We start from the raw sequence: 27,225 nt of genomic DNA, 5'->3' as shown, positions 1-27,225 counted from the left end.
CGGTGATCTCATTGTGCCCAATCTTTGAAAAGCAAAGAAATTCCCAAGAGTATCATTCCTCTGAGGGATTTTTTAAAAATCTTCTGCATAAAAATAGCCAATCATTACACCTAAATATCTACTACTAAGGTATCAATCATTTAGTAGTATAGGGGAAAGATCATCAGCTCTGAACTACCAGATCTGTACATGAATCTTACATCTGTGATTGGGGAAAATCACTTAACTGCTCATAGGTCTGATTTTCTCATTTGTAAACCAGTGCCAATGACACTTCTTGGAAAGGTTATTATAGGAAAGATAATGTTGAAGGCATATATATCAATGTATAGCCATACATTAATCTAAGTGTCTGGCATAAGAGGAGCTCCATAATGACAATGATTATTATCACCCATTAAAATATACAAGAGTGGATACTGAGAATTCTCCCCACTAAGACTTTAGTGGAATTTTGTATATTAACAAGCTAACAGCAATTTTTATTTTTAAAAAATTTGTTCAGACCTCATTCCCCTAATTAAGAGCCTTTCACAGCCTGAAGGTATCTAAGAAGCAGGGAACATCTGAGGATAGGAAATAGTTTCCAAAAGGAAACTTGGTAGATGCCATGAAGGGATCTGTGATCAGTCTTAGTAATGATGCTAAGAAATAATGACAGCCCATCTCAAACAGCAGAGCCAAATTTGTAATGAAATCACATTTCTTAGTGTGAATCACCCATAAGAAATTATAAATACTAAATTGACACATGATCATTTGGGAATTGGTTTTCTGTGAATTATACAAATGGCTTTACCTTGTTCGATAGTTGACTGTCCTTCCAGTTTCATAAAGACTTCATTTAGAGTTGACATGGAAATGTCATAACCTGTCACTCCCTGGTCAGAACACTTATCCAGATCACTGAAAAGATCTAAGGCAAAAAAATATGAATAGATACTTTGGAAAACCACATTGAGAACTAAACCAAGTAAATTAATACTTATTTAAAAGACAATACATAATATTGTTAAGAAAATTATGTCCTTGGAGTATCACAGTAGTCAAAAGAAAAATTTCATGAGAATGCTCTCCTTCTCTGAAATGACTAAGGAAGACCTCTTCCTCCATCCTCAAACTATCTCACTTCATCTTCCATTCTCAGTTTATGAGCTTCCTGAAGATTTCTCTGCAGAAATCTGAACAATCAGAAAGACCATTATCTTCTCACCTCCACACTACAAACCCACGCATATCTCTACCTATATTCTCGGTCTTCTTTCTGTATAAGTCTTTCAATGGTTTCTCAATGCATTTAAAATAAAACTTAAAGTCAATAACACAACCTCTGAGGCTCCAAAAGGGCCTGTCTCCATCTATCCACACAGCCTTACCCACCTCCATTTGCCATTCTGCTCCCTCACTCATTGCCCTCCAGCCATTCTCCTTTCCCCTTGACTTGGAGTGCCCTTGACCATTTTCTTCTTGTGGCCTTCAGTGACCACTCTATATAAACCTCAGCCAGACACCAGTCATCACTCTAACTCACTGGCCTTGTTTATTATTTTAGTGTACAATTGTTGAAAAATTTTGTGTATTTTGTGTGTCTACTTTTCCCTATCTAGTTAGATGTAGGCTCCATGAGAGTAGAGACACATATCTCTTATTTAATGTGGTATTTCTAGTTCCTGGAGCAGTGCCATTTATATAATAGTTTCCCAGTACACATTTATTGGGTAACTCTTCTATGGAGATACTTGCATGAGACTGCAGGATTCTAGAAGACTCTTAGATGCTACTTTCTAGTTTGGGTGGGAGGATGGGCCAATGACATTATTGAGAGGAAAGAGGTGGATGAGACTGTAGCGAACACTGTGTTTCCCTATGACCTGCACATGGCAGCAATGGACCTGGGAGTCCCTGGGTCTGTGTAAAGAGGCTGCCATGGGCCAGGAGGTCAACACCAGAGACTCTGGCAAAGTAACATATTCCAGTGGTGGTACCAACATATAATTCCTTATTCTCCATCTCTGACCAAAAATGAAAGTGGACCAGTTGCACCTCACAGGGCCTTAGTCCAAGAACAAAATAACATGGCATAGTCCACTGATCTGAGAAGAACACCACCTTCTATGCTACTGCAAGGACATAGAGAGCTGCCACATTGGGGAGTGAAGCTAAAATCTGGGAATTCCTGAGTATTTGCCTAATGAAACCGAATTATGCAAAAGAGCTTATTTAAGGTAGGTCTATAGGGAGTTATACCTTTAACAAACTAAATGTTTAAACCAAAGGGAAGCTGTTTAAATCAAGAGACTGAAATATATTTCCTCATTTGTAAGATAGGGCAAGTTATAGCACCCATCTCATAGAAAGAACAGTTGTGAGAACTAAAGGAGTTAATATATATGAAACCATTAGAACAGTGCCTAACATGTAGAAAACATTACACAAAGAGCTAGTAATCTTTAGGATTGCTTATCAAACAAAGTCTGAATGGGTGCTGCTACCCAGTTGGCAGGGAACCGAGGGTTGAACACTTTTGTAGACTATGTAAGTTGTTTTTCTCTGCAAAATAGTACATGCACAATTAAAAGAGAGTAATCCTGCCTTATCTACAGTTTCATTTTCCACAGTTTCAATTATCTACCATCAACTGCTGTCTAAAAACATAAAATGGAAAATTCCAGAAATAATTCATAAGTTTTCAGTTGTGTGCCCTTGTAAGTAGTGTGATTAAATCCTTCGCCATCACACTCCGTCTTGCTCAGGCTCAGGACGTGAATCATCCCCTGTCCAGCAGAACTGTGCTATACCCATCTGTCACTTAGTAGCCCTCTGGGATATCAGAGCAACTGTCACCGTATTGCAGTTCAAGGCACCCCTATTTTACCTAATAAGGTTCCCAAAGTGCAAGAGTAATGATGCTGGCAATTTGGATATGCCAAAGAAAAGCCATAAAATGCTTCCTTTAAGTGAAAAGGTGAAAGTTCTCAACAAGGAAAAAAAAATCTTATGCTGATGCTAAGATCTAATGTAAGAATGAATCTTCTGTCTGTGAAATTGTGAAGAAGGCAGAAGAAATTCATGCTACTTTTGCTGTTGCACCTCAAACTGCAAAAGTTACAGCCACAATGCGTGTTAAGTGCTTAGTTAAGATGGAAAAGGCATTCAGTGTGTAGGTGGAAGACATGAACAGAAATCTTTTCCGATCGATGGCAATTAGGTTTGGTTCTATCCACGGTTTCAGACATGAACTGGAGATCTTGGAACTATCTATTCCTTGTGAATAATGGGGGGCTACCTTACAAAGAGAAACCTGTAGCAGAAACCTTTATGCCCCACCAACACCTCTTCTGCAGTCACCTGTACATGGTAAATCTGCTTATTAAAAACACCTACCTGAGGTCCTTTTTCTGTACTTGGAAGTATTCTAAGCTCATGTTCAGAGTAAGCCAGAAGGATGAGAAACTTAATGCTCTCGTAGGCATCCCTTAATCAACAATGGATAGGGAACAGTGGGTAAGAACCCCAGCTTACTCACCCCTCTGGTGACAAAATGCTGAGCCCACTTACTTCATTTATTTCCCTCCCGTGGGCATTGCACCTCAATTGCCTACCACAGTAATCTGTTCCAGAATTCAGACTTCCCTGGCTGCCTTCCCTTCCCTCTCTCCTGTCCCCATTATCTGCTGGTGCTTCCACGAAGCAACTATCCAATAAATCAGTGGCACTCAATCCTTCCTCTTGAGTTCTGCTTCTCAGGTGGCCAAAACTAAGAAAAAGTCTAAATTCATTGGACAAAGAAAATTATTTTAATAATAATGTGAACATTTTTTCCCAAATTTCATTTCATTGTAATCATAGTTGAGTTACCTGTAAATGTATTTGTCCTTTCCAATGGCAAAGTATATACAAGCTTTTCTTTGTTTTCTGTTTTTAATTTAGCATCGGGGATGTGATGAGTAATGAAGGATGTTATTTGTTCTGGGTTACATATTTCATTCCTATGTAAACTAATATTTAAAAGAAAAGATAAGTCATTTGCATTTTCTCCACCACTATCACAAAAGAAGAGCTTTAATTGAACACCTAGCTGTTGAGCACAACTTTACTTGGCTTTATGGAACAAAAAGATGAGTAAATACTAACATGATAGTAATCTACCAGTTTGAAAATTTTATAATCTATATACGGAAAATGTATAAGCTCAGAACAATTACAAAATATACAAACAAATATATAATGTAAATGGAACTATATAGAGTTTTATATGTATAGTTATAGATAAATGTAGGAAGGTGAGAATGTTAGGAAGAAGAGACTTCTTAGGGAAAATTATTATTATACCAGACCATATCATTAGCTAGTAGAGAAAATCTGGCCCACATGCATGCTTTGTTTGGCCATAGGGTTATTTTAAACAATTATTTTAGCCTGGATATACACCAATATGGTTTGACTGTGTCCCCACCCAAATGTCATCTTGAATTGTAGTTCCCATAATTCCCACATGTCATAGGAGGGACCCAGTGGGAGGTAACTGAATCATAGGCAGTTACCCTCATGCTGTTCTCATGATAGTGAGTTCTCATGAGATATGATGGTTTTATAAGGGGCTTTTCCCTGCCTTCAGTCTGCATTTCTCCTTGCTGCCGCCATGTGAAGAAGGGCGTGTTTGCTTTCCCTTCTGCCATGATTGTAAGTTTCCTGAGGCCTACTCAGCCACGCCGAACTGTGAGTCAATTAGATCTCTTTCCTTTATATATTACCCAGTCTCGGGTATGTCATTAGCAGCATGAGAACAGACTAATATATACACCTTTTTGTTAGCCACAGTTATCATTACTTTCTGCCCCTAGATTCTCTCCTTGTTGATACTGGCTTCTGAAATTATTTGCCTTTTTGCCCTATGAAAGAATGAAAACATATTTCAGAATTCTATGGATCAGCTGAGGAAAATGTGGGTAGGAAGAAGGTAGAGGTTTAGGCTGCACAGAACAGCTACCTAGAAAAGTGGCACATGAAGTAGTCTTGCTGTGAAAAGTCAGGCTTGGTTTATCATGTTGAAATGTTGCCAATGATTAACATTGTAAAGACACAGGAGGAAGGAAAGTATGAAAAGTATTCAGGAAACAATGATCAATCCAGTATGGTAGAGATGAAGCACGAGGCCAGTTCTGTTTCATAATTGTCCACCTTTTTCATATACCAGTATTGCAAACACATAAATCCAATCTATTCCCAAAGTCTTTACCTTAGGTGATATCCAAGACCCCACCTTTTTTTCAAAAAGACAGAAGAACCTGCACACTTCAGTCTCCCATTGGACATGATCACTTTTCTATCTGAATGAAAGAAATCAAGGGAGAAAAGATATTGGGGGTCATTTCTTCTTTCTCTAGTAAAGAAAGACGAGGAGCCAAGGCTCAGAAGTGCAAAGGAGAAGTATTCAACAGGGTATGACTAGATCTAGTGTGCATTTTAACATTTGAAATACATATTAAAATCGATGCATTTAAAATGAACTCATGATATTATTCAGCCATAAAAGAGAATGAAACCATGTCTTTTGCAGCAACATGGATGGAACTGGAGTCTATTATCATAAGTGAAACAACACAGAAACAGAAAGTCAAATACTGCATGTTCTCATTTATAAGTGAAAGCTAAAAAATGGGTACACATGGACATACAGTGTGGAGTAATAGACACTGAAGACTTGGAAGGGTGAGAGAGTCAGAGGGGGATGGGGAATGAGAAATTATTTAATGGGTACAATGTATATTATTTGGTGATGAATACACCAGAAGCCTGGACTTTACCACTACATAATATATCCATGTAACAAAACGGTACTTGTACTCATTAAATTTATACAAATAAATTAAATTTAAAATAAAATAAGCTCATGAACACCAGTCTATCTGCACCTTCCAATACTTTCTGAAAAAAAAACACATAAATTACATGGTATACTGTATACTCTGATGCTAAAGAATGTGTCTATTTTTCAATTAAATATATATAAAAAAAGATTTGAATGTTTAAATTAATTGATAGCTGATCTAAAAAAAAAGGTAATCAGAATTTTTCATTAGTTGTCACTACCTAGCAAATGTACAACCAGAAAGGAATTCCACAGTGGAACTAGACTCCTGTCGTCCTCCTGACTGCTATAGAATGTAGGAACATCACCATAATGAGAGCAGGGCTCTTACCCTGGGAATAGACCTCGCTTCTAAATTCCCCAATTGCATCATGGTAACACTGAGATAAAACCAACAATTACCAGCCAGGATGTCAGCCTCATCCATGGACTGGGTACTGAAAAGGATCACATGATCTGCTCTACGCTCTCTCAGGAGGCTCCACACTTGATCTCTGGAAAAGGGATCCAATCCAGTAGTTGGTTCATCTAAGAGCAAAATCTACAGAGAATGAAGATATATAAAATATGTCTCTCTTTCACATTAACTGTATCCAGAAGATAGCATGAAAAACAATAAATACCATAAAATAATAACCATCCAGCCATTTCTCTCCAATATACTTCTATTTATAGTTAAACATAGCAGGTTCTCTCTTGATGCATTACAATGAAAGCTCTACCACTTTTAGTGGTAAAAGAACTTGACATTTTGCAGACATTCGACCTGCTTCCTTCCCCATGCATAATCTCACTTACTTGAGGATCTCCTAAAATGGTAATCCCAAAAGTCAGCTTTCTTTTCTGTCCTTCACTTAAATGTTTAGCAAGGTTATCTTGAATGTTTTGCATGTCCAATTCCAATAATATTCGTTGTACCTATATGAGAAAATACATAAGTTTTAAAATCCAAAATGAAGAAGACATTTATGCAGCCAAAAAACACATGAAAAAATGCTCATCATCACTGGCCATCAGAGAAATGCAAATCAAAACCACAATGAGATACCACCTCACACCAGTTAGTATGGCGATCGTTAAAAAGTCAGGAAACAACAGGTGCTGGAGAGGATGTGGAGAAATAGGAACACTTTTACACTGCTGGTGGGACTGTAAACTAGTTCAACCATTGTGCAAGTCAGTGTGGCAACTCCTCAGGGATCTAGAACTAGAAATACCATTTGACCCAGCCATCCCATTACTGGGTATATACCCAAAGGATTATAAATCATGCTGCTATAAAGACACATGCACACGTATGTTTATTGTGGCACTATTCACAACAGCAACACTTGAAACCAACCCAAATGTCCAACAATGATAGACTGGATTAAGAAAATGTGGCACATATATACCATGGAATACTACACAGCCCATAAAAAATGATGAGTTCATGTCCTTTGTAGGGACATGGATGAAGCTGGAAACCATCATTCTCAGCAAACTATTGCAAGGACAAAAAACCAAAGACCGCATGTTCTCACTCATAGGCGGGAATTGAACAATGAGAACACATGGACACAGGAAGGGGAACATCACACATCGGGGCCTGTTGTGGGGTGGGGGGAGGGGAGAGGGATAGCATTAGGAGATATACCTAATGTTAAATGACGAGTTACTGGGTGCAGCACACCAACATGGCACATGTATACATATGTAACTAACCTGCACGTTGTGCACATGTACCCTAAACTTAAAGTATAATAAAAAATAAAAATAAAATCCAAAATGATTCATATTATGCAATTTTAACCACTCATTAAAGCAGTCAATATTTGTTATGGGACCTCTTTGCCTAAATTTTATTCATAACAGGGCAAATAAATCATTGAAGAGAATTCTGTGGTCATGATTTAATTTGGTAAGTGGTTGGCAGGTCAGTTAATCCAAGCATGCCCTCCTACCTCTTGTTCCACTTCCTTTAGATGAATCCCTTTTATTTTAGCAAACAGGCTGAGGTTTTCCTTCACGGTGAGTATGTCAAATTGAACATTGAATTGAGGACAGACGCCAGTTATCTTTCTGATTTCCTCCAAGTCTTGCATTTCAGAGAGATTTTTATTATAGATGGTAACTGATCCTAAGAATAGAAGTTAAAAATAAAATTGGCAAGATAATACATTCTATTAATATTCATAGATCTCATTTAAGAAAATATTGGCATATGTTCACAAATGTCTAAAATGATTTGTGAACTACTAATTATTCTTGACATAAATATATGCTTATAGAACTGCATATATGTGAACACAATTTGTGAACTACTAATTATTCTTGTTACAAACATATGCTTATAGAACTGCACATTTACCCTGAAATATCACACAATGGAATAAAGATAATAATTTTTATAAAATTGCAGAAATATGAAGTATATTCAAAATTATGTAGCTCTTGGAAACAACTTTAGATAAACATTATTTCTCTTAAGCCATCAAATTTAAAATTTAAAATGAGAGGCATATGCTTGACCTCATTCTATTATAAGACATCTTGCCTTTGAGAAATTTCTTTTTACTCACCTTCTGTTGGAACAGACAATCCATTAAGAATATTTAGCAGTGAAGATTTGCCAGCTCCACTGTGACCCAGGATTGCCGTGATTTGACCTTCATATATGTCAAAGAGCAAGCCTATTTTTAGAACAAATTGTTAACAAATTATTAACAGTATAAACAGAAAGGCATTAGACAGGCCTGGTCCCAACATAGAACAAGGCTATTTAGTTTAGTGGCATATTTCTCAGCATTTCAATACTTTAAAATACACAATGATCAATATTTTCCTAATTGCCAAAATAATATGTGACAGAACTATAATAATTAAAATAATATGTTACTGGTGCAGGATATAGTGACCAATGGAACAGAAGTCTAATATGGACCAAAGAAAATATAAAAATAAAGATTAATAAAATGACCTTTCAAATTTATTAGAAAGATGGTTTATTTAATAAATAATATTGGGACAACTAAACAAATACATTAACAAATTTTATGTTTGTAATTTTTTTTTTTTTGTTACAGGATCTCATTCTGCCACCTAGACTGGAGTGCAGTGGAGCAATCACAGCTCACTGCAGCCTCAATCTCCCACGCTTAAGCAATTCTCCCACGTCAGCCCCCTGTAGCTGGGACTATTGGCCCACGCCACCACACTTGGCTAATTTTTGTATTTTTAGTAGAGACAGGGTTTTGCCATGTTGCCCAGGCTGGTTTCAAACTCCTGAGTTTAAGCATTACACCCACTTCGGGATTTACAGATGTGAGCCACCATGCCTGGCCTGTAATTTTTAAATGCAAAGTATACGGTGTTTTCCAGGGTAAGAGGGAAGTGATACTGGCTGTTGGGACTGACCCACAGTAACTGGAAAAATTAAATAGAAGCCTCAGTTTCCTCATCTGCAAAGTGAGAGATATATTAACATGTCTTTCACAGGCCTAAATGTAAAATGGTACATGTAAATCACTTAGCATAGTTTCCTGCACACACCAAGTCCTCAGTGAAATCTAAATGTTTATTGCTATTGTTGTCGTTGTCATTATTATTCATTATGTATTGCTTGTGGGAGTATGACTTTTTATGATTTTAGAGGGAAATAATTTGAAATATGAATCAAGAATCTTGAAAGTATGCTTCCTTTGAATAATTCTGCTTCTAGAAATTTATATTCAAGAAACAATTTATGACATTTACAAAGATTGAACAAGGCTGTTCATTCTAGTATTTTTTATTACACTAAAAATTGGAAACAAATTGAATCTCATACATTGGTGTGTTAATAAGTTAGTCGTGGTATCCATATAACGGAATGCTACTTAGCTTCTGAAAAGTAGGCCATAGATAAAAGATTTCAAAAGTGTGTCCCAAAGGTGTTGCAGATGTGCTCCAGAAACTAACTCCATGAGGAAGGAAGAGGAGGTTAAGGGAATGCAACTTCTTCCCTGATTTCCCAAAGAGCAGCTATACTTGGTTTGAATTCATAATCATATTTTTAATGTGTTGATGTCCAATGCTTTTAATTTTTTAAGGTGCTGCTATTTTTAAAATGAACAAAATTCTTAAAGAAGTTTTTTGTTTAGACAAAAAGAAGTTCATGACTTGATGAGTACAAAGGTAGTTCAAAATGTGCTCCAAAACTTTAAGTAATCAATTTAAAATTATTTCAGTATCTCCTGAGCTAACATTAAAGAAAGAAATCACAGCTCTAGATGGTATTTGATGAGAGAAACCTAGAGAGAGAATAAAATTGCTCATACAAATACATTAAATTCTCAAAGACCTAATCTAAAAGCAATGAATAAGACTGAATCAGAGGATGCTGTATTTATTAGAAAATACACGCAATATAAACACAATGGTCGGAGAACTCTACACTTCTGGAAGGTTCATGGCTCTTCTTTTTCAGCTTTTAAGGTTTCTGTCTTTTATAAAAATCATTTTTATCCCTCCTAAAAATTATTTTTAATAAAAGTAAATAGTCCTCCATGAAATCTAGCTACTCACTTTGATGTTTGCTTAAATGTCTGTTATAGAAAACTGTATGTTAGAATATTTTGTATCAAAATGTGTTTTTTCATTTCAAATTATAACTTAGGTTTGTTAAAGGATATTGACTTGTGAAATTTAATTCATAGTCAATGGTTTTACTCATCTTGCTTTAGTTAACCTCACCAGTACATATAAACTATGTAAATTCACCGGCTAGTATAAAACCTTTATCAGATTTCAGTCTAGATGTTCTTTCCTCACAGTGACAATATATAAAATATTGTTCATAGCAGATTAATCTTTAAAAACAAAGAGAAATTACATCTTTCATTGTATGATACCACTTTTATAAATTAATAGATTCATGAAATATCTGGAAGAATTTTACAGCATATTCTTAATCATGATTAATGTCCAAGTGATAGCGTTAGGTTATTTATATTCTTTTTTCTTTTGCTTATCTACATATTTCAAATTTTTTCACATTGAATGTTTCCCTTTTTTATAATAAAGAAATAAGTGAAAGAATGAAATTTTTCAATGTTTTTCTTTACCTTTCAATGCTTCCACTTTTCCAGATTTTCCTTTATATTCCTTCTTAACATTTCTGATTCTGAAATAACAAAAAGAGTGCTTACTTAGCCAACACAGAAGTGAAAATAGCACGGGCCATTTATAGCCCTAGTCATAGTGATAACTGCAGCCAACCACTTTATGTGAAGTAAGGGATGGCATAAACAGTCTATTCAGAAAGAAAAAACCCTATTTTTGATTACTCATTTCCCCTGAGGTAGAAAATAGAGGAGTCTCTCTCAAGTTACAATTAAACTACTAGTATTTTGCCTAGAAAAGTAGAATGCTGTGTAATTATCCTCACTTTCTTCCTCTAGCTTTAGAACAGTTGGTTCTTCCCCCTGTTCAAGATCAGCTCATTTACCTAGGGTCTTGAACTGGCATCCTGCATCGTCTCCAAGTCTTGCTTATTAGTTTATTAGTCAGACACTCTGTCACCTGCATCGTCTCCAAGTCTTGCTTATTAGTTTATTAGTCAGACACTCTGCCACCTGCATCTTTTATAGTGTTCTCTCTAATAGTTCCTCTTTGAACTCACCTCTACTTTGGACACAATTTAATTTCTCTCCTCCCTGTATTGTACAAAATTCTCAAAGTAAACTTGCCGTTGTAAACTTGCCATTTTCACTTCCTGACCTTTAATTCCTCTTCAATTGCACTCTGATTTCTGAACTCACCACTCCAGTGAACCACTTCATAATGAAATCATTAGTGACCTCCTAATTATAAAATACAACAAATACTTTTCCATTCTTACATATTGGATTATGAGTCACTGTTGATGACTTTCTCTTTGTTAATGGTGACTTAATTGCTTTGCTTCTTATTTTTCTAAATGTTCCTTCTCTGTTTCCTAATAAAGTCCTCTTCCTTCATCAGACACATCAGCTTGATATTCCACAGGGTTCTCCATGTATATGATGGATCTTCTCATTTGAGACTCTCTCCAGAAGTTTTCTCATTGGATTTTTTGTTTTAGCATCAACCTAATGTTGACCCCACCCTTTTCATTGATGTTTAGATTCACACATCTAATGGTTTGCTGCATAAATAGTCTCTCTCTCTCTCTCACACACACACACACAGACACACCGCTCTTAATCAGTGGTTGTTAATTGTGAATACACATTAGAATTCCAAAGGGAACTGATGCCTGCAAACAACATCTGAGATTCATATTATATTCACATTAATTACTTCTCTGCAGAGTTCACAGAAAAAAGATTCACATTAATTGATCTGGGGTGATGAGTTTTTCTTGGCAGTGAAGGCTGAGGATTGGGATATTTTAAATGTTCTTCCAAATGAGTCTAATGTGAAGCCAGGTTTGAGAATTAACTGCTCTAAAACTGCATATGCAAAACAGACTTCACTGCATTGTCACCTAAACCCATTTCCCCATCACGCAGGATCTTATTTGGCAGCATGGACATTCAACTACTCTCTTCCTGATTCTCACTCAGATTCATCACCCATCCAACCTGGTATCATTTTTGTAAAATTTAACTCTAAAATAGTACAAGTCTTGGGTCCCTTTTAAGTCTTCAACTATTCTTCTCTTGTTCACTGCCTCTAGTTCCTTTCCCTGCTTTCAGTTTATTCCCCTAGAATCCATGCTTCACACAGGAAACAGGGTGATTTATTTTAAAATCCATTTTATTTACTCCTCAACGTTCCTCATTAGCCTCAGAGGGAAAGTCAAGGCTACTTTGTACCACATGAAGCAGCCACTCATGGTCTGTCCAGTGACATCTTTCGGCATCCTCGGCCTCATGTTTTATGTGTCAGGATCACCAAACCACCATTTATATCCTGCACAAAGCTTAGTGCTTTTTGTCTTTTCTGCTGGGTGTGTCATACACATATACATATACACATGCACTCACACACATATGTACATATGCACAAACGCACCTTTTTATCTGTCTTATTCTTAGAATGTTCATTGCAACATCATTTGTCAGACCAAAAAATTAGAAACAACTAGAATATTTTTCAATGTCAGAAAAGATAAATAAAAGTGGTAGATTCATATCTTAGAATACTTTTATCTAAAAATTAAAATCAATGCATTAGCCCAGAGTTATCACTATGAATACACCCCAAAAAGCAAAATGCTGAGTGTAGAAGCAATATGTAGAAACTTAAGTACAGTCTGATACCATTTATAGATTATATCAAAAACACACAGAGCTATATCACATATATCTATATCACATATTGATTAGGGCTATAAGTGTATGGTGCAATATGTAAATATATGAATGGAAAGTGATAACACCAAATCCATTATAAAGGTAAATTCTGATGAAGGATGGAGAAAATATTTTAAAGAGATCAAAAGGGACTTTAAATAAACATATAATATATCCATTAAAAATACAAAGCAAATATGACAATAATGTTTATATCTGCTCAACCCGGATGGTGAATATGTCAGCTTTAAAAGCCTAAATTTCTTCAGTAATTTTTAACTTTTTAAAACAAAAATAGACGTTCTCTTCTTCGATTTCCCTAAACTAGGGTAGTTAACACTTCTATTAACTAAATAACAGTAGTTAATATCTCTATCCCTACATTTATCAGATTGAATTTCATGTACCTATTTATTTTGTTCCCTGTGTTGTGTGCTCCTTTAAAGACAGTTTATTGTTCATATTTGCTGCCCTAAAGATTAGCAAAGAACCCAGCAACAATATGTTTGTTGAATGAATGAGTGAAGCAAAGTTAAAAGATGATGAGTCTCACCAGGTATTTTATTTCAGCATTTCTTTGTAAAATGGAATCCCTGTTGAAGTGAAACTTTAATGTTTTGTTTTAATAAAGAAAATTCCATTTAGGAGGAGCTGTTGTTTCTGGATTTTAGACATGAAATCAGTCATTTACATTTGGGGCAGACATTCTACCTGTGTTCTGGGAATATTGCCTGAATGGTCTATAGTTACAGGAATGCACATATGTGTACACAATTGCCCCCAGAGAAAATGTGACTTGGGAGTTATGAATGAGGAAGAGCCAGTTGTGAATAAAAAATGTATATTTTTACAAACCCAGAATCATGATTCTGGTTAGAATTCTACAAACTTTCATCCATACCCCTGATACATAGAGCTTAAAGATTACATACCCTGTAAGCTCTATGTATCTTAGGGGAAGAGTTCCTTTGTATATAAAGCATTTCTATATAAAGGGGAAGAGTCAATTTTTATATAAAGCAGAGACCACATAGGAAGAAAAAAATCAATGCCTTAGTGCCTTTTATATTCATACAAAATAGAATTCACACGTTGGAATTGATTGAAAAAGATTTGACATTGTCTACAGGTGGGGAAGAGTAATGATGCCACTAAGAAATGGTCACTGTGAAGAAAGTAGAGATAAAACTTGTGGATTGGAAACTGCATATACTGTTGGATGGTCGAAAGGCAGTTTTAGACTGCCTTGCAGCCCCAGACCTGTTTTAACAGTCAGTGAGTGTGTACCACCTTGTCATTAAAGAGCTACAACATTGACCGCCTAAGCCTACTTTCTTGCTTTGGTGTGGATCTGGGGTGGGGTGCCCCACAATGGAGCCAAAAGCTTTAGTGAATAGTCCTTGCATCAAATGACTTTCTTTCCCTGGTTTGTCAGTAGCCTCAGGTCTCCACCTGAGCTAAGAATCCAGACCAAGTGACAGGTGTGCCCAGTCAACACTGTATACATTGGCTAGGTTTGGAGGCACAGTGGGGGTGTGGGAGAAGAAGGGAGAAGTTGGGGGAAGGTGGGGGTGGACGACATTTTACCTTCTTTCCTAGGTCACTAGGCAGCAGTAGAAGAACAAAGAAAATTTTGAGGTCTTTGTAAGTAAAAGATTTTGTTAGAAGATTGGATCTGAAAATTATTATAATTTGAATAATAATATAATACAATATTATTTTGTGCCCTCAACTGGTAAAGAAGGATTGATGACACTGGAACTGAGTTTTATGGAATTATTCCTCACTTGGCCTTTCTTGTTTGGATAGAAACTTTCTATAGAGCTGGTATACTCCTAGCTAGAGCAGAGGAAGCGCTGTTGCCCCTCTTAGAAAACTTAAACGGAAAATTGGTTAAGAACTAGATGGAGGAAGCTTAGGTATATGGGTTAGGCCTCTTTGTCTTGGAAATATTTCACTTCCTAGATATGGTTCTCTATTTATTCATTTTTCTTTGCCTCCTGACATCTCAAAAGTATGTTAAGAGCATAGACTGTAGAGCCAGACTATCTGGATTACAATTCCAGTTCCCCACTTGCGAGTTGTGTGATATTGGGTAAAAGGCTTAAGCTTTCATTGCTTCACTTTTTGTATTCTCAAAATGGAGAAAATAAAGATACCTACCTCGTAAGCTTTTTGTACGAATTATGTGTAAGTCAGGTACATAGTCAGCACTAAGTAAACATCTGTTAATAAATAAACGATTGTTATTTAAAGCGCTGATCCATTAACTTTGTACCAAACTTTGTAGAAAAATCTACAAAGCTATTTTGAAATCCACGATACTTGGGTTCAATCCCAAAACTGCTGAGTTAGAATCCCTGGCTAAAAACAGATATTCTAAATGCTCCTCATGCAATTCTGTGATATACCAAATCTCATAACAACCCTACAAAGTCAATATTAATCTTGTTTCATAGAAGACACTGAGACTCATAAAATTTACTCATTTTTCCAAGATTACACATCAAATGAGAGAGGAGAGTATTAGGATCTAAGAATTTCTGATTCAGAATTTCTTACTTCTTCCAACTTATCATATAAAGCCAGATGAAACCATGGAGAGAGGGGTTCACAGAATGAAAGGAGCAAGTATAAAAGAGAGGTGGGCACAAGAGAAAGAGGCAGAAAGGGGGACAAGATGAAGTGTGGCTGGATAATACGATACAGAGCTGATAAACAAGGAGGATTTTCCTTTCAAGTAACAGAAGAAATTGGTGGTGATGGAAATGGAGCAGTTCAAAGTGACATTGACAAAAACAAATATCTTCTCCTTCAATATTTTGCCTCAAGCTCACCCTGACGCTCTTGGTTAATAATTCTTTGGCCTTATGTTCTCGCTCATAGGTGGGAATTGAACAATGGGAACACACGGACACAGGAAGGGGAACATCACATACAGGGGACTGTTCTGGGGTAGGGGGAGGGGGGAGGGATAGCATTAGGAGATATACCTAATGCTAAATGACGAGTTAATGGGTGCAGCACACCAACATGGCACATGTATACATATGTAACAAACCTGCACGTTGTGCACATGTACCCTAAAACTTAAAGTATAATAATAAAATTAAAAATAATAATAATTCTTTAGCCTTGTGCTCATGCATTAGTATTACTTATAAGTGTGATTACCTGATGGCTTCTTTTCCTTGGAATTCAGGAGCTACTGGTTCAAAATAATCATCAGAGGGATGCTCAGCATCGATTTCTTTCTCAATAACCTTAGCATTAGTCCTTTGGTGTTGGAAACAAGATGATGAATTCAAGAAAAATAAAGGAGAATAATGGCGCTCATCTCCATCTAATTAACCAAGAGGCAACAAAATATGATCAGTAATAGTAAAACAATGCGCAAAGAAGCCTTGCTAACAACAATGCAGAATGCCTTGAAGTTTTAAGCATCATAGAGACATTTTTTCTTCTAAAACTCTATTTATTATTAAGAAGAAAACTTGATGATGAAGTAAACAATGAGAATTCAAAGGAAATAACATATTGCAAAATTAAACAATATAATACAGCTTTCAACAAAGTACAAATAGAATGTGATCAAAAAAAAGAAAGTCAATAGGAAAGTGAGGTTCAAATAAAATATTAGGTGTATGACCAGCTGAGTTGGACTCCAGCTTTTCCCTGATCAAGACATTAGTACAGATCTTAGAGCCTCTGTTGTCTACATCTGTAGAAAAGGACACCCAACAAGGAAACCATTATATCTCCTTTTTTTCCAGTCTTAACAATGGGTTGCATTATCCTTAATAATAGGCTCATGAAAAACAGATTTGTATCACCCAATAAACATATTTATTAAATTTTTTAAAAATGTGATCTAAAAGGTATTTAGGAGAATGAATGAAACCAAATATTTGGGAAGACACAAAGCCTTAATACAGTGCATAAAAATAATTGTAGACATGTTTGTGAACTTAAATAATTTGACCACAGCAACATAATTGAACATAATATTGAAATCTATATATTCCTGCTTAGCCATGAATACATGGAGAAACTGTATTTGTTTAGAATAAATTTATAGTGATATTTTAAATATATTTTTCCAGTTTAAAAAACAAAGTTGAATTTATTATTAAGGACCTTCACATATCAACCAGAAGTCACAGAAAGACAGGAATATATACAAGTAAATACATAGAAAACCTATAAGACAACCTTAAATAGTGGAAGGAACATATAAAATAAGAGGATAAACAAGAAGATTGTGCCAGAAAAAAAGCTTTCTGATTCTAGAATGTGTGAAAAAATTCTGGGCTTACGTGACATTTTTGGTTGTTTGCAAGATAATTTAACTGGGCAATCAATACACTTCTGTAAATATGAACAATATATAAAACATTTTGAGAATGATGCTGAACAAATATTCATGAGAAAGCTCTTCCACAGTATAATGGCCTCCTGCCAGCCAAACCACCATAGGAACTAATTTCTTTTATCTTGTTTTGACATAAACCCTAATATGACCGTTTCAAAACACTTTCAGGGATCCATGAAAACCTAACATTATTTAATTACCACACAATTACAAGATGTATTATAATTATTGTTGTCATATAATTATAATATATTGCTATAGTAAAGTCATAAGAAGAATTGTTTTTACATAAAAATTTCATTAGACCATTAGAACTATGAAGTAGAAATAATGAACTTATTAGTTTGAAATGGGAAATATTTAATATTCATTTTAAAAGTCTATATAATCTTAAAAAATATATTCAATGTAATTAATAACTGTAGAGGTCAGAGAAAAACTCACTATTACTTACAGGGTAAAATTTTGTCAAAGTATAATGCCAATAGCAAGTAGATGAGACCATCCAAAAGCAACATAGAAAAAGTTGCTATCATTGTATATGAGTCTCCTGAAGGGTCAGGAAAAATTACACCATTCAAGTTATAATCCAGTTTGATAATCTAAGATTCAAAAAATAAAAATGAATGTTTAAAATAAATAAATAAATAGCTTGGCATAGCAGGAAAAAGTATTAATTTATTAACTAGCTTTTTCAAGAAGCACTTAGTAGTTACTAGTCAAATATATAAATAAGTAAATAAAGGTATTGGTCAAAATATTTCTATTTTACAATGAAAAATAATTAGAAAGAAATATTTATTTAATAAATACAATGTTCTAAGTATAAGAATTTAAATTATAATTCATTTGTTTGTTTTCAGAAAATCATTGCAGTATTACAAATATCTATTCTGGGCAACAAAGGAGATATAAATTTTGGAAAGAATATAAGAAATTCTTGGACGCCTTTAATTAGATAAAAAGAGAACTTACCTCCTTTTCTAGTTATTATTTCAAATAAAAGTTTGTATTTAGAATTTTGCCATATAATAACAGCGACTATGTTCTAGGCACTGTCCTAAGTGTTTTGTATATTATCCCATTTAATCTTCCTTAAAACCCTATCAGATAAGCAATAAGGCTTATAAAAATAATAAGATTTTAATCTGCACTTTACATATGATAAAACTAAGGCACAGCGAAGTTGAGTAGCCAAAAGTGGCAAAGTGAAATTAGAACAGAGAAAGTCTTACTCTTAGGGCCAGTTCCTTACCCTGCACACTCTACAGCTTCTCAGTCTATGTTAAAATGTTAACATTTTCATGATAAAGTTGAATTTATTCTAGGAATCCAAAATTGAGTCAACATTTGAAAATCAATCATTGTAATTCAACATCAAACATTAAATAGGAAAATAATGTGATCAATATAATAGACACAGAAAAACCATTTGGTAAAATGTAATATCTATTCATAGTAAAGAAAATATCTTCACAAACTAAGATGAATCTTCCTTAATCTGGTGAATTGCATGCACTGAGACCAACAATAAGCATCATACTTAATGGCACAATGTAGAAAGCTTTTATTTTGCCTGCATTTCTATTCATTATTGTACTAGAGGTCCGGACCTGTGCAGGAAAGTAGGAAAAAGAAATAAAAAGCATAAGGATTGCGATGGGAAAAATATAAGCCATCATTATTTGAAGACAACATGATTATATATGTATAAAACCCAGAAAAATATTGGGTTTAATAAGAGAATATAGCAAGAATGCTGGATAGAACGCCAATGTACAGAAATCAGTTGCATCTCTCTACATTAACAACAAATGTTTAAAAATAAGAATGTAAACATAGATGCTATTTATAACAGCATGAAAAATATCAAAAGCATCAGAATGAATCAAATAAAAATGTGTAAGACCTCTACAGTGAAAACTAAAACAGGCCAAGTGCATGGATCGCACCTGTAATCCCACAGCACTTTGATAGGCTGAGTTGGGAGGATCGCTTTTTTGAGCCCAGGAGGTTGAGATTAGCTTGAGCGACATGGTGAGACCAACTCTCTACAAAAATTAAAAATTAGCCAGGTGTGGTGGTGTATGTCTATAGTCCTAGTTACTTGTGAGGCTGAGGCGGGAAGATCACTTAAGCCCAGGAGGTTGAGGCTGCAGTGAGCTGTGTTTGTATACTCCAGACTGTGTGACAGGGCAAGACCCTGTCTCAAAATAAAATAAAAATAAAAAAAGATAATTATTAAAGAAAATCAAAGATCACTGAAATGAATGCAAAGATATATTATGTTCATGGCTGAAAAAAAGATGACTATTTTCTTCAAACTGATCGAATAATTCAACTGCATCACACTCTTAATGGCTTTGCACAGGCACATAAGTGTGTGATTATGTAACTTGATAAGCTAATTCTAAAATTTACATAATTGCAAAGAAATTAGAATAGACAAGACTCTATTGAAAAAGAGATTAAAGAGGTAAAACTGTTACTGCCAGATATCAAGACATATGATAAAACAAAACAATTAAGACAATGAGGCCACAGTGCAAGGATAGGCATTTTGGCCAATACATGATTGACTGAGTTATGATAAAAGAAAGATTGCAATTCATTCAAGGAAAGGATAGTCTAGTTGATAAATTGAGCTGGAGAAATTGGATATTTGTGTAGCAAAATTAATATTGCCTCTACCTATACACGCACAAAAGTTACATTGAAATGGATTTTTATCTTAATGTAAAAGCTGAACCAGTCAATATTCTAGAAAAACAGCCAGAAAATATCTTTGTAAACTTGGTGTAGGCAATGATTCCTTACATTGATTTTTACAAAAAGCATTCTACATAAAAGAGAAACTTGAAAAATTGGACCTTATCAAAATTATGTATCTCTGTTCATCACAGGTACCATTAAGAGAGGAAAAAAGCTAGCAACAAATAACGGAAAAATGTCGGATGTTCAACATGTATAAGGAATTATCATAAAGCAATTTGGAGAAGATAGAAAACTCAGAGGAAAAATGAGCCAAAGAACTGGATAGGTAATTTATAAAAAAGAAAATTCGTAATCCACTAAGCATATACAAAGGCATTAAACGTCATCAATAATCGGGGAAATGCAAATTAACACCACAATGATATATCATTGCATAACCATCAGAATAACTAAAATTTGAAAGATTGACAATACTAAATCCTGGTGAAGTGTTAGAAAAACTGGAATTCTGAAACACTGTTGATGTAAAACTAAATTGATGCAACCACTTTGGGAAAATATTTGGTGGTAGCTACTAAGATTAATATTTGTATACTCTCAGCCCCACTATTCTGTTTGTTATACTAACGTAACGAACAGAATGAAATTTCCATATTCAGTAGGAAATGTGTACTAGAATGTTTGTAGCAGCTTTACTAAAAATGCTCAAAAACTAAAAATTATCATAATCTATCAATAAGAAAATTGATAGTATGTTAACACAATAGGATGCTACATAACTCTACACTATAGCTACACAGAAACTATGCTGCCACCTAAAAACGTCATGTTGAATGAAAAAAGAGATTTTCAAAAATACACTTTGTGCAACATCACTCCTATGAAGTTTAAAACATGCAAAACCAACAATTTTCTTTAGGAACACATACTTAGGTGGACATGAAAAGCAAATAAGTGAATATCATAAAATTTTTACCTTTACGAAGAAGGAGTGTTCTGAGGGGTTTGTGACTGGTGGCAACATCCTATTCCTTGATCTAGTTCATGGATACTTTAATTTACTTTTTAATTATCTGTTAAACTATACTTGTGTTTGGAAAGTTTTTCATATTCATAGTTTATACAATAAAAGTGGGTTCATATATAACAATTTTAATAAACTAGCAGATATTTTCATTATGTTAAATGAATAGTAATAAAAGTAAATATTTGTATATAGGAAAAAAACCTAGAAGAAAATACTTCAAAATGAAAATATATCTGAGTGGTAAAATCTGAAGGATTTTTTTAAATTTAAGTTTCTTTGTGAGGTGACTTTTTTTTTACAATGTAATAATAACATTTTAAAGCTTAACTTTAGAAAAATTGTTTAGAATAAAAGCTCTTAGTTTGAGTAGTGCTGATCCGACAGGGTACGAAGTATCTACTTCTTTTGAAATTTCAGTAATAAACCAATTAACTAGGCTCTTACCTGAATCATTCCAGTAGTAAAGGCAAAAGGGCTACAAATATTCAAAATCCACTCCAGAGATGAAGGAAGTTGTTCATAAAATACAGTGAATCCCAGACATCCCCAAAAGAGGGTAAGGAGAAACACAACCAAATTGGTGAGGACAGCTTTCTTTAACAACACACTCATCAGGAACACCAAAGCTACCTGCAAGAGAGAGAAGACATTCAGCTGTTATAAAAAATATTTAGCTCACTGAGAATCATTGGCAGCCCAATCAAATAAGGATTTTTATATCATAACATAAAAATTTATCAGTGAGAAAGTGGTGAAAATATTAAGGTATAATGAGTCTGTTCTTTCCTCAACTTCTCTTGAAAAAGGATCCTTGTTTGTCCTACTCAAATGCCAGGCTTTTGTTGCTAGGAAAGGGTGGGGGAAAAGCTGGAATGAGAGCTGAGGATAGGGTAGAAATGCAGACTTGGGTCTAAATTAATGTAATGAAGCTAAATTAATGTAAGAAGGAGCATCTACATACTTTCTGCAGAAAACAACCTGGAAGGTGGAAATTAGAGGTTCTTGTTCAGAGAAGGCAGAGCGGAGTGAAATGAGAAGTAAGTATGAGACAGAATATTAGAGGGAGAAGAGATATTGTGATCAGCTACCATGTGACGGGCACCCTTAAGGGAAAAAAAATTGGGTCCACCCCTCAAAAATAACCTCAATAATTATACAGAAAAGCCTTTGATATTTTAGAGTCAGCATTGTTTTTTCTTTTTGATACATCATTTCATTAGTTCAGACCTTTATGCAAAAGGCAAGTCAAATTTTATTTGGATTACATAACTTTTTCACTCCATAGAAACTATTTCAAGTACACACAAGGACACACACATGCACACACACAATGGACATGAAAGTAGTGATTGCAGTAACCTACTAGGGCATTAATATTAGCTACATATAGCTAAGATCTAAAGCAGAGAAAGTGGTAATAAATGTATCAACTTACCAAAGATAAGCCATATAAAAAAAAGAGTATAAATATGACCATGAAGCCAGTCATGACTATAATTTGGGTGAATGTTATGATAATTGTAACGAATATGGAAATAATAAAGATGAAGCCAGCATAGATTAGACCCCAGGAGAGCCTAAATAAAGACAAAAAGTTATATAAATTATGTTAACTTATTTACAAAATATTTAATATATACAAAAGCATCTAAAGAACAATGTAATGACTACCCTTGTACCTTCTAGATTAATAACTATACTGTTAATCCTACAGCAGAAGCTCATTGCATATCCTTTTTCAATCGCAATTCTCCTTCTTTATAATTGCCATTCATCTTCGTTACCTTTACCATATATGCACACAGAGATGATAGATGCTGAACACTGGTACAGACACCAACCAATAAAAAGGATGCCAAGGCCAGGCACGATGGCTCATGCCTATAACTCCAGCACTTTGGGAGGCTGAGGTGGGCAGATCATTTGAGGTCAAGAGTTCCAGACCAGCCCGACCAACATGGTGAAACCCGTCTCTACTAAAAATGCAAAAAAAATTAGCCAGGCATGGTGGTGCATGCCTGTAGTCCCAGCTACTCAGGAGGCTGAGGCAGAAAAATCGCTTGAACCTAGGAGGCAGAGGTTGCAGTGAGCTGTGATCACGCCACTGCACTCCAGTCTGGGTGACAGAGCGAGACTCCATCTCAAAAAAAAAAAAAAGGATGCCAAAATTAATTAAGTGACTGTAAGCACAGCTGGGCCATTGTGCCTTGCTGGTACCTATGTGTTAGGCAACAGCTCTGTGTGCATGTATTGTGTAAATAGTATGACTATTGTATTAAACAGTATCAACAATATCATATGTATGTATTATTCTGCAAGATGTCTTTATCAATCAACAATATTATACACTGCTGTATAATATTTCATTATGAGAATATGACCCAAAATTCTGCTGCCTATGGAAATTTAGGTTGTTTTCCATTTTTTTCTATTACAATGCCAAGAACATTCTCGTACTTGTCTTTTTTGAGAAAAATGTACAAGAGTGTTTCTAAGCATTTTGTAACTTCAGCTTTGTTAGATATTGCCATACTGTCCTAATTGTAGAATTGGAAGCAACTTAAAAGCCTCTGATCAATCAAGTAACTCTATAAACACTGGGGCAGTTGACAATTTGACTATCCATGGGGATCTCAGCAGGCAGCACCTCCAGTCTCTTTCGTAGTAGAAAATCGAAATTTCACAACTCTACTAAGCCCATTCTATTCTCTCTAATCCTATTCATGATTTCTTCACTTACATTTGTATAAAGTATGCTGCATCCTTAAATATTTGCACGATTTTGCTTTAGAGGTGCTAGTGTTGATATGTTTATGAAGTGGTTATTAAGAAAGAGTATTCAATCTTAGATCTAACAAGACTATAGAGTGTTTTAGCCCAAGTGTCTCATTTTACAAATAAGGAAACTGCAATCCCTATTATTTGTTAAGGGGTTTATCCACGGTCACAAAATAAATCGGTAACAAAGTTCATGAAGTTGCAGGCCTTATCTCTGTCCAGAGATCTTTCATCTACTTAACACTGACTAATTAAATGAGAATTCAATAGCTGAAGCATATAGCACAAGTATTAAAACCAGGACTTTGCATCAATATGTCCCAGTAGAACATGTTCACACCAGATTTACTGGTTATTTGACTTCTTTTTAAATTTCATGCCATTACAATAATTAAGCCTGTGTTAGAAACATCAGCACTTTTAAAAAACATATCACATTCTGTAAAACCTACTTCCTGAATTCAAAAGGGAACTACTTTAGGTAGGAATTGAAAAAACACAGGATATGAAAATTACAAATGAAAGAAATTACCTAGAAATTGCCACTACTTAGAAAAAGGAACCACTTGCAGGGGTGGAATGGAAAGTCAGATGTTAATAAGTGTATAAAAACTATCTTGCTAAAAACAAAGCAATTCAGGCACTATACTTAAAGAATAAATACTGATTAAATTTCACATTTATTACATTGGTAAAAAAATTGTCATAAAGTTTATTTCCACTAGATAGCCTGCACTTAGTAGAAACATTTCAGAATCTTTTTTCTTCTTAGTTTTAAGGACGTATATATATGAATTTATTTTGCTAAGTTTTTAGGTCACATACATACTAAGAATCACTTATCCTGAGAATGAATTCACACCCAAATGTCCTATACCTTTCTGACTTTAATATAGAGTTGACTCATGCCTCCCTTGTCTCAGGTGACTGCAGGGACACTGTCCCATAGGACATGCCCTGGACAGAAAGAAGGCCCCTTTTACAGGGGTTCCCTCCTAACAGACTCCATGGGAGGCTCTAAGTCCATTCTTTTGTATTTCCCAAAGTTCCACTGCAAAAACTTCTTCTCTCTTTTTTATTTGAAGACATAGGTTCCTCTTTTTCTATCTTACAATTTATGTATATTAGAATTAAGATACTATTAATAAAATATATTTTATAGAAAATTAAAAATTTACTGTACCATAGTTTTATTACAGGTAACACGTGGCTCGCAAGGAATTGTTCAATACATAATTTCTCATCCATTCCAGGTAGTTCCAAAACCATAAAGAGTATTTGCTTGATATGGGGCATAGATAGAAAAACATCTCCCAGGATTTAATATAACAAATGTTATATTTATTTTGGGGTACTATTTTTCCTTTTTTACTTTTTCTAGACAGACAGTATGGATTTTGTCATTGATAGTATTGCAAAAGCCTTTTGGAAGCTTGGAGCTTGTATGATTTGCATTCCTATCTGCTAATCTTACTTACTGATTATTTGCTAGGTGTTTTGTTTTTGTTTTTGTTTGTTTGGTTGGTTTTGTTTGTATGTTTGTTTGTTTTTATGGAGTCTCACTCTGTCACCCAGGCTGGAGTGCAGTAGCACGATCTCAGTTTGCTGCAGCCTCTGCCTCCCGGGTTCCAGCAATTCTCCTGCTTCAGCTCCCAGGTAGCTGGGATTACAGGCACGCGCCACCACACCTGGCTAATTTTTGTATTTTTAGTCGAGATGGGGTTTCACCATGTTGGTCATGCTGGTCTCGAACTCCCGACCTCAGGTGATCCACCCGCCTGGGCCTTCCAAAGTGCTAAGATTACAGGTGTGAGCCAGTGTGCCTGGCCTATTTGCCAGGTCTTTATTTCTACTCCTAATTATTTGTCTTTATTATGACACAAATACATATCTATCTACCTACATACATATATACATACATGAGTGTGTGTGTACATATATATGTGTATGTATATGTACACATGCTCATGTATGCATACATATGTAATGTATGTAAATATGTATACATAGCACATATGTATGTGTACACGCACTCATTATTTCAAAATCACTTTAAATTGAATGTGGAGTGGGGGGCAAGATATAAATATCAATATATATAGCAAATGCCCTTGCTAAGGTCTTCTTACATGCCAGCCTTTGTGTTGTATGTCCTAGGTATATTATGTGGGCTCTCTCATTTTATTCCAACATATAGTATTTACTTGCTCCAAAAAATCTATGCCTTGTGGCCAAACCCCTGAACACAAGTCAACTTTTACAAGATTATACTCTCTTCAACATGAGAAAGTCTGGAGAAATCAACTGTTAACTGTAAGAAGACCAGGCGAGAAAAGAAGCTGCAGTCAGGGCACTTGGGTTAGAGTCTCAGCTCCGGCACTCACCCTCCATCTCACATTGGGCAATTCTCTTATTCTCTTTGAACTTTATTTTCCTTGCTTATAAAATGAATGACAGTCCCTCTGTATCAGGGTTGGCTTAAGACATTCACGGCACAGAAAAAGTGCTCAGCACATTATAAGCACTATTTTGCATGGCAAAATTTAACAGACTAAGTAAAAAACTCAGAACAAAAGAAAAAGTAGCCAATGCATCAAGTTTAAACCATGATGCTCTGAAACAATAACACTTTTTCACTGCTTCTTAATTTTCCTGTTTATTAATTTGCACTACTTGAATTAGTCACTCACCAGAATGCTGAATCTTGGAGACCCATCATTTTCATCAAATTCTTAGACTTTTTTCTCTCTTTTGTTACATTGAGCGATATAAAATATACAAGTGGGGAGAAATGAAGCAAGAAGAATAAAATAAACATCTCATTGTGAAGAAGATTTTTAGTTATGAAAGGTAATGTCTTCATAGTTATAGCAGTAACTGACATCAACTCCTCCATCACAGGGTGATTGGTTGTGATCTAAAGTAGAGTTTAAACAAACATAATTATTATTTAAAAGATAGAAACTGGTGAACTATGAGTAAGCTCTGTGTATTTTACTAATGTCGGTTCTCCAATTTTTCTTACTGTACTGTAGTTATGCAAGATGTTCCCAGTAAAGGCAACTGGATGAAGGTTACATGGACTTCTCTGTACATTACATTTGCAGCCTCCTGGGATTTTACAACCACTTCAAAATTAGTTTTAAAACCAATAAAATTGGTT

At 35.0% G+C, this 27,225-nt stretch overlaps 1 protein-coding gene and 1 long non-coding RNA gene across 6 annotated transcripts in view; one reads left to right on the top strand and one right to left on the bottom strand.

The window, feature by feature from the left end:
- Nucleotides 1-21,417, top strand: part of LOC129533508 (uncharacterized) — a 33,661-nt gene extending 12,244 nt beyond the window's left edge. The window contains exon 2 of the long non-coding RNA XR_008679785.2: nt 20,446-21,417. This is a non-coding gene — a long non-coding RNA (uncharacterized lncRNA). The remainder of the gene's footprint in view (nt 1-20,445) is intronic.
- The window catches only part of ABCA6 (ATP binding cassette subfamily A member 6), a 71,148-nt gene that overhangs the window by 28,792 nt on the left and 15,131 nt on the right, over nt 1-27,225 (bottom strand). For all 5 annotated transcript variants that reach the window (XM_063706145.1, XM_063706148.1, XM_063706149.1 and 2 more), the window contains exons 6-18: nt 26,753-26,979; nt 22,720-22,861; nt 21,729-21,914; nt 17,997-18,144; nt 16,345-16,513; nt 10,957-11,015; nt 8,434-8,544; nt 7,816-7,991; nt 6,671-6,790; nt 6,275-6,413; nt 5,240-5,330; nt 3,859-3,998; nt 800-916 (exon numbers count right to left, since the gene is read on the bottom strand). In XM_063706145.1, coding sequence (XP_063562215.1) covers nt 800-916; nt 3,859-3,998; nt 5,240-5,330; nt 6,275-6,413; nt 6,671-6,790; nt 7,816-7,991; nt 8,434-8,544; nt 10,957-11,015; nt 16,345-16,513; nt 17,997-18,144; nt 21,729-21,914; nt 22,720-22,861; nt 26,753-26,979 — 1,825 coding nt within the window. The remainder of the gene's footprint in view (nt 1-799; nt 917-3,858; nt 3,999-5,239; nt 5,331-6,274; nt 6,414-6,670; nt 6,791-7,815; nt 7,992-8,433; nt 8,545-10,956; nt 11,016-16,344; nt 16,514-17,996; nt 18,145-21,728; nt 21,915-22,719; nt 22,862-26,752; nt 26,980-27,225) is intronic.

The sequence above is a fragment of the Gorilla gorilla genome, chromosome 4, assembly GCF_029281585.2.
Source record: "Gorilla gorilla gorilla isolate KB3781 chromosome 4, NHGRI_mGorGor1-v2.1_pri, whole genome shotgun sequence".
NCBI lineage: Eukaryota > Metazoa > Chordata > Mammalia > Primates > Hominidae > Gorilla > Gorilla gorilla.
Note: the sequence above shows the minus strand (reverse complement) of the source record. Positions and strands in the feature narration are given on the sequence as shown.